The 12,106-nt window shown below is 28.5% G+C and overlaps 1 protein-coding gene across 4 annotated transcripts; it reads right to left on the bottom strand.

Moving 5' to 3' along the window:
• Positions 1–5,914: 5,914 nt before the first annotated feature.
• Positions 5,915–10,355, bottom strand: LOC105800343 (uncharacterized). 4 transcript variants are annotated; one of them, XM_052620558.1, is made up of 13 exons: positions 10,203–10,355; positions 9,758–9,985; positions 9,510–9,586; positions 9,118–9,277; positions 8,933–8,966; positions 8,656–8,745; positions 8,402–8,576; positions 7,975–8,048; positions 7,131–7,200; positions 6,940–7,011; positions 6,672–6,805; positions 6,518–6,591; positions 5,915–6,172 (listed from the first exon to the last, which is right to left on the bottom strand). In XM_052620558.1, exons 2-13 carry the CDS (start codon positions 9,900–9,902, stop codon positions 6,102–6,104), a joined length of 1,176 nt encoding a protein of 391 aa, XP_052476518.1. In that variant the 5' UTR covers positions 9,903–9,985; positions 10,203–10,355; the 3' UTR covers positions 5,915–6,101. The 4 variants fall into 4 exon arrangements, with proteins under 4 accessions (XP_052476518.1, XP_052476519.1, XP_012486863.1 ...); XM_052620559.1 differs by having other exon boundaries at positions 10,097–10,216; XM_012631409.2 differs by lacking the exon at positions 10,203–10,355 and having other exon boundaries at positions 8,942–8,966; positions 9,758–10,085.
• Between the last annotated feature and the right edge of the window lie 1,751 nt (positions 10,356–12,106).

Below are 12,106 nucleotides of genomic sequence, written 5' to 3'. Positions count from 1 at the left end.
TGTAGACTAATCTCGTAAATAACTTGTATTAATTTCAAATCAAACTAAACTAGCTGACCGGATTAGTAACAAATTGGGTATTAGTTCGGAGATAAAGGTTAAATAGGTTGTGTTGTAAACCACTCAAATTTAGTTGAATTGATTTTTGTTATTTTATTTTAATGTTTATGATTTTTAATAATTTATTTGATTAAATCGGACAAACCGATTGGATCGATTAAATCAAGAATCGATAATCTAATCGGTTTGACTTATTCTTAAAAACTTTGATTGAGATCAATTCTAGAGTTCAATATCGATAACCTCTCATCCTTAATTTATAATTTATATGTCATAGATATTTTACATATATCACTAAGATACTTTATACAAAAATCTCGAATATGTAAATTTTACATTGATATAAATGAATCCTTCTAATATATAAAATTACAATTTTAAAAACTTTACAAATGAAAAATAAGTATGGGTATTCACTATATCTACTTTCAATTGTAAATGCTTTTATTATTAATAAGATTATTCAATTCTAAGTAAAATTTTAATTTCGTTAAATAATTTTTCATGGTAAATAATGTCATGAAAATAGGTAAATTTATATTGAATTTTTAAGGTAAAAATACTATGGAAATTCTTGTATTAAGTATTAAATTGTATTTTGTTCTCTGTACTAAAAAATAGACAAATTAGTCTATGTACATTAAATTAAAGAGCAAATTAATTATTCTGTTAAAAATATGTTATAGGTCGAGGACAACACTAACCTATTGAGGGGGTTCGACAGCTTCAACTAGATTACATTCTCTAATTTAATCATTTGTAGCTTGTATACTTTTAAAATTCTAGTTTTGGCTTGAACGATAGCCATTAGAATCATTAGCTACAATGATTTTTTTTTTGAGTATTAGTGAAAATAGAAAGTTGACATGACATTACACGCGTAATAATATATTTATCATATAAGATTTTAGAAACAACTAAATTAAATGTAACAAATTTAACAATTATCATCTGAATTGAGTTTGAAATTTTAAATTTCAAAAAGTACAAAAACTAAAATTAATTAAAATAAAGAATAAGAATTAAACTCAGTAATAAAAAAATTTTGACAAAAACTTGTTATTTTAGTAGTAAAAGAAGAAAACTTATTTAGAACTTGCTAGGATTGGATCTATGGAGTTTTGACCAATAGTCAACACGCTCAAATTTCTTTAATCACCGAATCTCTAAATTCGAGTTGGCACATAGACCTTCGTGTAACGTATCAAAATTCAACTTGAAATTTATTATACCAACAGTTGCAGTAACGTATAATAGGTATACTAATTTAATTTTAAGTAAATAAATTTAAATTATTAAAATATATTTTAATATAATTTTATTTTTACTTATAATTTTTCTCAACTTTTAAATTAGAGAAAATAAGTATTTACACGTAATTGAACACAGGTTCAATTTGTAGATATATTAATTTTAATTCTTTTATTTTGAAACTATAAAAATTATGAAAAGACCATCAAAATAATAATGTCATTTAATAATAGGATATATTAGTCATCAATATCCGATTAACTAGTGAGATCAACTCAGTCAAGAGTTTTATTAATAATATAGATTATAAAAATATTATGTGAAGTGATATATCTCATAATAAAATAAAAATAATTAAAATATATGATGTCATGAGAAATAAAACGAGCCTGAAGCAAATATACGAATAAGTCAAAATTATATAGAATAAATTATTAATATGTAAAATTTATAAAATTCTATATTACTTTTAATAAGTGGTGAATTAAATCATTACGGTAAATAACGTGATATGAGATGAATTGAAATATTATAATCAAACACGTAAATTCTATGTAAATTTTTTTAAGAGCATCCGATATTTGGTAACCACATTAAACTTGAGTAAATTTGATATTAAGCTAAGTAGGATCCTTAAATTGATCAAGCTCTTTTAGTGTATTTTTTATTTAAAAGACTCAAATTTTAAACTAACTTAAAAATATCAACTTTTATTGGTGAATCAAATAATCCTAGATAAATTAAAAAAATTAAAGACTTGACTTGTAGGTAAGCCTGTTTATCTTTTTTTTGTTTCAATTTTGTCCTTAATCTCCGAATAATTCAATTTCAATTCTTAATCTTTTAAACTAATCCTTGATGATTATTTAATTTTATATTTACAATATAAAAAGACATGACCCAAAACGTCAATTGTCAACCAAATCTTCATGTGCATGTCACGTAACCTTTAATGCTAACAAAATCAATTTTGTAAAATAATAATTTGATCAGAGGATCAAAGGGGACTCATTTTTAAAAACTTGGAGAATTTAGCATGTGCATACTTTGTGTAAATTTAAAATTGAATAGAAGTTATGATTATATTTACTTTTTTTTAATATAATTTTTAGAACTACTTATAGATTATCTTTAATTTATAAATAGGAGGATAATGCGCTTCAGTACACTCAAACCCACATCTTCCTGCATTAACAACAATACTCATACTAATCGAGCTAAAACTCAATTGACTTTTCTTCAAACCATCTTAAATATTTTACCACCTTGTATATCATCTTATCTATTTAACTTTTTGTTTTTTCTTAACAAGAAAATATATGAAGTAAGTAACTATGGATTAATGTAAATTTAATTAAATAAATTAATAAAATAACCACAACCCTATTAAAAAAACATCATAATCAATTTTAAGCTTTAATTAAGAAGACGTAAGATTGAAAACTAACCTCAATTTTCGGATAACAGGAAATAATGGCTAAAACTATAGTTTTAAAGGGTTTGGACTAATTAAATAGTTTGGTACCATGGTATAATCTATTTGTGTAGGATACATTAATAATTTTTTAATATACATTTTGATATAGTACTCGGTGTTTAGGTCACGTAGTATTTTTTTATAAATTTCAAAATTATAAATTTCAATTTTGTACAATTTTATATATAACATTTTAATTTGATTCAACTTTCATAAATTATAACCATTATCGATATAACACAATTTTACATCTACATATTGCATAGATAAATAAATATACTTATTAATATATAATAATTTAATGTATTTATTTATTTTATATGTATACAATTGAATTAAAATTAAAGTTTTATGTATACATTTAAACCATAATTAAAGTTTCAAGTGTATAATTACACAAAATAAAATTCATGTATCAAATTGCACATTGAATAAAAGTTAATGTATAATTTTGTTACTTCTCCTATTTTTATTATATTTAATTATGTTTCTCATTTTATGTTACACTTATATTTTTATGCCATGTATTTATTTCTATCTCATATTTTAAATTTTATGTGAAAAACATTATAAAAATTTACTTAAACATTTAAGCAGGGTTTAGATAAATTGGTAAAGATAGGATTTACGGATTTTATCCAATGTTGTAAGAAATAGATTGGTTAGTTCAATAATTACAAAATAATTTTTTTAAAAGACTGATAATAATAATTAAAAAAGAGAATAAAATGAATAAACACATATAAATAATAATAATAAACATAAACATTCCTTCTATAAATTACAGCGACTAAATTATTTGGTCGATATTGTTATTTTAATAAAAATATAATTTAATTTTTTAATAAGATAGGTTAATTTTATGATTTTAGTAATTTTAAATATTAAAAGAGCTTAATTGGTTTTTTTAATTTGTTATTAAGGTCTTTTTGCCTTTTAGTCTTATTAGTTTAAAAAGATTATAATTTATTTCCAAAACTAGTAGTGGTCAAATTGAATAAATTTGTAAAAATTGAGGTTAAGTTTATTATTATACCTTATATATAAATACCAAAATAAATATTTAACAGTGCAATTTTAACATAGGAGTTGTTTTACTTACAATGACTAACTTACCTATTTTTTAAATAGAGAGATTAAAGTGTAATTCAAAATATAATACAGTAGATTTTGTGATACTTTTACCCAAATTTATAATAAAGCTACACGTGTTACCCATGCAAATTCATGGTACCAGCGAGATACCGGTCCAAGGAGAGCTAATGCTTGGTGTGGGCGAAGCTTCACCAGGCAAAGCTAAGAGAGATATGGACATATAAAAAATCATACACCAAAGTACCCAGTGTAATTGTATGTGAGATTGAAGTTGTTTTTCTATCCACAAGCATAATATTGAAAACAAATAAATGAAGAATTAATGGTAGAACGTCAATAATGAATAAAAATAAAAGACTGTGTGTTTGCTGCTTACAATTGAACACAATATTAAAAATAAATAAATGCAGAATGCTAGAACGTCAACACTGAAGAAAAATAAATAAAAGATGTATGTGCTTACTGCTTACCATTGAAAAAAAATTGTAGCTTCCTTCCACCAACACTCATGGTCCCATACCATCAACTTGATGGAAAAGTGCTTGTAAAAACACTTCCCTCACAATTCACAAGCATTCTGCCTTCATCATATTCTATTTAATATTTCCTCTTTCAATATTATTTTTTATAATTTTGAACGAAATATAAATATTATCTCAACTCACATTTCCAAGTTGTATGGTTGGATGTTTATAATAACAAACAGGGAAAAGAAACCCCAAAACAATGCATTACAGATTTGAAAATGGAAAGTGGGTTTTTTTTGTTACATTTGCTATGTTTAGAAGATCATGTATTGGGCATTTATTGTTCTTTTGGTTTGTGGGTGGGACAGCATCACAGCACTGCTGGCTTTATAGACGCAAAGATGGAAAAAGTGAGTGCAAATGCAAAAGCAAAGCGTGCAAAATACCCCCACACTATCTATAACTGTAACCCCAAAAGCCATCTCACTTTTCATTCTTTATATCTGTCTCCAACTTCGCATGCAAAAAGGAGAGCCTTATATTTAAATATAGAAAATGATTCGAACAGTCTATAAAATAAGGAGGGGGTTGATTGATTAAAAAAATTGGGATTGGGAAAAAATGACATCCATAAATATGACCCCAAAAAAAAGGTTAGCTTGGGTGGCAATGCCTACTACTTATGATGAAATGGTAATCTGTAAAGGGGGATTGGAGGGGATTAAAGCCCAACCAATCTCTTTATTTATTTTTATCTGCTTTTAAATGTCTTATAGCAATAGAAATAGATTTCTGAAAAGAAGACATTGGGAAATGCAAGTGGTCAAATTGGGGTGGGGGGGGTGTTTGTGTTGGAGGGGAGATATTTGCAACCATTAGTTTCATGAGAAGTCTATGAATGAAGTTGAACCTCATTTTAGTTTGGTATGCAATAAGTTCGCTTTGGGTTTCAAACTTAGCTACCTAGCTTTCCACTTCTTTAATATCTTTAAAACAATAATAGTACTAATAATGAATAATCAAGACTATTGAATAACCTATATTTTGTTGTAACAACAAGTTTAAAAGCAATTAAAGTATACCTTATTTTTGTTCGCAATTGTAACTATGACTTGTAGACGTATTGCCTATGTTTTTATGTAGAAGAAAATTAAATTTAAAAGAGTTTTAATTCTGTTCTGGTTGAAGGATTTAAATTAGATTATTTTATTGTTCTAAAGGATGAGCTACTGGTCGGATTTAATTCAAATAGAAGACTTATTTACCGATCATATTTACTTTAAATAGAATTGTTGGTACGATTTAATTCAAGTAGGAGATCATATTTACCCTAAATAGAATTGGACTTATTTGAGTGCTTTTCTTGAGAATTTTAGAGCTCGTTATTATGTAGAGTTATGTGTTTTATATTGTGAGGTTTGTGGGAAGTGATTGTGACAATTTGAGTTAGATTTTAAGGCTACAATTATTCATTGTAAGGGATAGATTGAGCTTAAACCAATAAATGTACTGATAAATTGTTGAATAAAAATCATTTTTTAAGCATAGCTTTGCAAACATAAGCTTGGGAAATCCGAACTGCATTAATAAATTTATTGGGTTAATTTTTTCTCTCTTTATAAAGTCTCGTATGAACTACTTTGTTTTGCTTTCTCGTCTTGTTCGTACAACTAATAGAATAATAACTTGAAACAAGTGTAAATCGTAATAATTTTAAATTTGACATACTTTTCTTTAATAGCAGAACAAAATCAAGGCTGCATGGTCTGCTCATTGTTCACTACCCTATATTGCTTCACAACGGGGCTAACCAACTTCCACGCTGTATAAATTAGAGGATAAATATTAGTCTGCATAGTTAATTATAGTTACGACCTAAAAATCGCAATAAAATAATTAGGGTTTTGTAGAGCTCAGTTCCCTGAAACTTTTTTTATTTTGTTATTTTAAATTAATAAAATTAAAATTACACTTTGGTCCCCTTAAAAATGATAAAATTTTAATTTAATCCTTTAAAAACTATATTTTTACTATAATAAAAATTATAATTTAATTTCTACCCCTAAAAAGATTTTCTTATTTCTCCATGTGGTTTATATGTTTAATTGTAAAATTATCTTTAAAAGTTGATTTAACAGCAGTAAATAATGGATTTGAATTCACTTACTGTATATGGTGGCTGCCACCCACTCGTTGATGATTTTAACGCCTGCACTTGCCCAACCAACATCAATGCTCCATCTGAGATTAATTGTAAAGTAACTATAAATATATAGGATAATTAATTATTTATTTAGTATATTGGGAGTGAAATATTTTACTCGGTTGCTGAGTCATTCAAATTCCAACTGATGAATAACATTGCAAAGTACATGGCCCCCAAAGAGAATATCATGTGGAAAAATCCATAGTTGTAACGTATATCATCCTCTAGTTTAACGTTATTTTTGTTAAACTGAAAAAAAAAGGGTACAAAACAATTACGTTAAAAGAGGTTTATCACCTGACAAATTTAAAAAATCTGAAAGAATTTAGACTTTGATATGGTATTATCATTTTATCGATATAATATAAAGAGTCATTTGTTACCTGAAATGATTTGGAGTCGATCCCTGTTGAAAAGGTTGCCATGACAATAGCACCTATTGCAATCAGAAACCCCTGCAAATGAAGTGAAGACAAGTTACTACAAAACTCTGGGAAATGTAATTCATAAAGCAGTGCTATATATAAACGCATACGCTACCCAAAGTTGTGAAGAAAGAATGGGAAACTCTTACAAGTACGGTGGTCCAATCGAATTTCCCGTTATCTGGCTTTTGTACATTACATTTTTCATCTACTGGTTCACTGAAAAAGCCATGTGGTGGAACCAAAAGTCACTTCTTTTGTTAATTTCTTAAGGCACATCATATTAGTGCATGAAGGAATGTATATATAAAGAAACCCGAAGCATATTATACTATTTGAGACCTAAAATAAATAAAGAAAAACCAGTATTCACAAGTTACTTGTTAATTTAACCTTTAATAATTGGACATTGAAAAGGTGAAAAAAGGGGTCACAATGTAGGAGAAAATGACTTCTTGCAAGGAGATGAGTTACAATTTATGTAACTCTGAATTTTTTTTAATAGTATTCGTGATTGATATTTGCATCTTATACGTTTTTGGACGTGCATATGAGGAAATTATCCTCTAAACTCTCTTCCAGTACAAGAAAAATTTAGAAAAAAATTAAACCCAATTGTATTGGACACATATGTGGCACTCTTACTAGAGTCCATAGGATAATTATTCTATACATTGTTAGTGAAATAAAAATTTCATAAGCAAAGTTAAAAGGCTGTAATATATCTTGCAAAAAAAAATTCAACAAAAAAACACATATATAACATCTTATATCCGTTTGTGAAATTTGTGAAATTTTTATTCTATTGACAGTGTATAAAATAATTATCCGAATAGAAATATTATAGGGTATATAATACGTACTCTACTAGCTGAGATATGCAGTTAAAACAAAATTTTAAACATTTTCCTAAGTTTAGCCCTTCATAGTTAGCAATAACTGCTAAAACTCAATTCAATGCAGCAGGTTAAAAATATGGGATCAAATTCAAACCTTCTAATGGCAGACCAACAGAGGAAAACAACATAAGAAGCCATAATTCCTGAAGATAATAGACCTCTATTAACCTGCATTCCATGATGTTATGATTTAACTTCACAGTAATTAAAAAAAGTTACCACTTCCCTAGCAGTCATATTTGGTAGAATTTGTATGCTTCATTTTGTCACTTGCAGTGGATGATGGCCCAAAATTTACCCATAGAGATACAACAAAAATGCTATGTTACTAAGATATTTCTTCTTTTTTTTTTCTAAAATACCCTTGTTTAGTACTCGTGCCCAACACATACTCTGACATTGGATATAGGAATTTGATCCTCCAGCAACCTTCCAGATACATGAAAATCTCAAGAAAGTGCTGAAAAAAAATTCTCAGGTGGCAATGAATGATATTCCAAAGAAAATATATATATATACACCTTTGAATGCAAGGATATAACCATCATAACTATGAGCAGAAGGGCAGTCCATGTGATGAAGAATATGTTGAGAGAACATGCTGGTCTTGGGGCGTAAAAATAGTACATAGACACAATTCCACATATGGAAACACCATAAAACACTGTTGAGGTAAATAATGCAATGGAGCAGCTCCTGAAGGAAATGAAGAAAATGATTCATCAGAAAGTATGTATGTATGTATGACTGTATGTATGTATGTATGTATGTATACCTTTGGTTACTTTGCTCATCAGGTGACCAGTACTTATTCCACCATCTGATAAACTCAATTACACTTATAAGTTGCAGAAGCAGAAAAATCCTATATCAGATAAGCAGCAAAGCATACTTAATCTCATACTTAAAAAGCTAAAGCGTGAGTTAAAGCAAATTATGCCAACTATTTGTAACTTTATATTACATTTAGCATCATATAGTTAATAAGATTAAAATTTGAGACTGATGAAAATCATATAATGAAAAGCTGTGAAATTAAAGATTGAAAGTACAAAGAATACCCTGCACCGACACGAGCGACTTCTCCTGCAAGAGGGAGAAAACAAGGTCCTTAACTCTGTAGTTTTAGATAGCTACTCTTATGATCACGATGTTCAAGTCGAGCACCGGTGCGCAGAGCCATATTAACATGCTTAAAGTTTCGAGTTCTTAAATTCGGGTTTCAAAGCTAACTTACCATAGATGTGAATAAAACCTGGAGGGATGAAGAAGGGTACCACCATTGATGCAAGCAATAGGAAGAACTTCAGCTTCCACCATCCTGAGTGCCATTTACTGCAAGCTTCATATAATTTTCTTGCAATAAATGTGGTAAGAAACATGAGAAAGAAAAATATCTGAAATGAATGTCAAGGAACACAATTTCCAGAGTTTGGAATGTAAACAATGAATCTAAGTGTGTGTATAATACATATATTGGTTAAAAAAACTTAATATGTATCCATGTATGTTTCAGACACACAAGAACTTCAGATAAAATGAAAAGTCCACGATAACATACCATAACTATATATATGTACATATATAAATATATATATATATATATATGCAGTGTTAATAGGAAGATACGAAACATCCTAAACTCACACGGAGAACTCCCAATGTGTGAAAACAATCATGTCCTGTGGTTCCACAAGCTTCTTTATCTGTCAGACAATATTTTCCATTCAATATTTTTAGTAGAAATTCTAAGGGTTCAACAGGGAATATATATGTGCTCAAAATAAAAGGAACCATGTTTTTATTTTTGATAATACAGTCAAGGTATCCATATACTTTGTCTCAAAGGATCCATAGAAAGGGAAAACTTGACTCACAGTAGGTTGGAGGGAACACACTGTGTCCATAATCTCGAATGAACCAGGCAGTAAGGTTGATTATGAAGAAGATTATGGCATAAATGTATCTAGCTCGGAGTGACTTGCTCCTTTCTTCACAGCAAGCTACATTCTTTGGATCCATTGATGATGCCTTTGCTCGCGGAGAGTTGGTTGAACTTATATCTATCGCGCTTGATTCAACTGCTGCAATAGACCCACTTATTTCTGCCATTGTTCAAGCAATTAAATTGTTGTTAATAAGATATCAGCTGCTTCCAAAACTGCATTTAGTGATGTAAAATCATCCCAGTATGGTCATGAAAGAAGACCAAGAACCTTAAGAACCAGGGAAGATGCCCTCCTTGATGGTCGTAATGACATGAAAATTATAAAAATAAATACAAGACAAATTAAAAAAAAAAAAAGGTTGAAACTTAGAAACCTTTTGCTTCTGGGGAGTGTAATTCAAGGCTTGACAGTCGTGAAGAACACTAATGTAAATGTAGCCGCTCAGGACATTTACCCATAAATTCTTTTAGGACCATAATCATCTTCAACTTGAAGCTTGTAATTTCTTTCATTTTCTAGCATTTATTATTCTCAACAACAAAACAGATATATAGTAGAAATAATCAGGACATTAACCATATAGCTTCAAAAATAAGAAATAGTAGTAAACGTGGTTTCTTAACAAACAAACATCAAATTTTGAGTTGCAGTATCATATCCAAGTGTCTGTGTGTGAATATGTTCTAGGTTTTCTATACACCGAGTTGCACTAAGTCGTATTTATTAATAAAATATATTCATACCTTTCATTTTATAAATTATATAATATATAAATTAATACATGAAAATTGAGGAATAAAATATTTAAAAACCACATCGGTTTAAAATTGTAGATAAACATTTGTTAATGAATAATTACCTCTCAAATTTGTTTAAATTTATTAGTGTTAGTTGCATGTTTAAGTTGTACCATCAATTTTAACTTATCTTACAGTTGCATGGTTGTGTGTTGGTATTTTTTAATGAAAAACATTGTTTTAGCTTTTAGCTTTTATGAGTTGGATCACGTTGAATATTAATCATGTTACCTATATGATAAGATCCATTTTAATTAAAATACAATCTTTGAATATCTTTGCTTATGTGATTTCTTATAAAAGTTCTACTGAAACACAATTGCAGAGATACCACTTTCATATTAACTAAAGATTTGCAAGCTTCCAATGTTTATTTAAAGATTTATTTATTTGATTTTGTACGAGTTGATCAAAGCACACATCTAATTCATTTTAGGCACTTGTTTCCTATGCAAATATATTGATATCTCACTCATTTTAGGAACTTATTTTCTGGGTGAATATATTGAAAACAAATTATTATATATTTAACTTGTTGATAAGCTACCAAGGAAAAAAATTTAGTGAAAGAGAATGATCTTAACGAGTACATAGGAATAAAATTACAAACTTGATGAATGAAACTTAAATCTTAAGACCTGACCCGACAAGCTTGGTAAACTCTTCCAAGATTGTTGCCCACAATTTTTTTTAAAAATGCACATGGATGCAGACTACTTAAGTTGGATTTGAAGATGATAGAACCAAATTTTGAGTACTTCTAATAAATTCAAATAGATTACTTGATTCTAATTTGGTTAATGAAAGTTATGCAAATACTTGTCCACATTTCCGCTCAACATATCACTTCAAGCTGTAGCTTGTTTTTCTTTGGAATGCCAACTCTCAGACCTTTAACCTTCAAGGACAAGGGAGAGATGGTAATTCAAGCTGTAGCTAAGAGAGCTTGAAGTAGACAATTAGTTCCTTCACCTGAATTTGAATTCAATTTAACTCGATTAATAAAGGCTTGGATAAGCGTGTGTGTGTTTTTCCTGATTTTGAAGTTTACAAATACCATTACAAATACAAACAATACAAATCCTTGCACCAAAAAACAATAAAAATCCAAAATAATTATAATCAAAATCAAGCATTACAAAGCACCCGAATATATCTGAAATCGAACCAAAATAACTCTGAAAAAGACCCCACATGATGGGATTTAAGCAAAAATAAAATCTAGATGCAACACTCACATGATTTAAGCAAGATTTCCTGCAAAAAGGAAATCGAACTTAAGACATCAAAGTCCCCGTCACAGGACCTCACCCTCATTGGCACTACTTGAATAAGTTGATCTAAACACATGTTAACTATATAATAATCCAGGCACTGAGCCAAAAATAGAATCCAAGCTTGAACAATCCAGAATAAAACCAGAAAATCCGTCATAAGAACAATTAAAAAGATTCTTTGCAAAAATTCATGTCAATCACGG

The sequence above is a fragment of the Gossypium raimondii genome, chromosome 9 (assembly GCF_025698545.1).
Source record: "Gossypium raimondii isolate GPD5lz chromosome 9, ASM2569854v1, whole genome shotgun sequence".
NCBI lineage: Eukaryota > Viridiplantae > Streptophyta > Magnoliopsida > Malvales > Malvaceae > Gossypium > Gossypium raimondii.
Note: the sequence above shows the minus strand (reverse complement) of the source record. Positions and strands in the feature narration are given on the sequence as shown.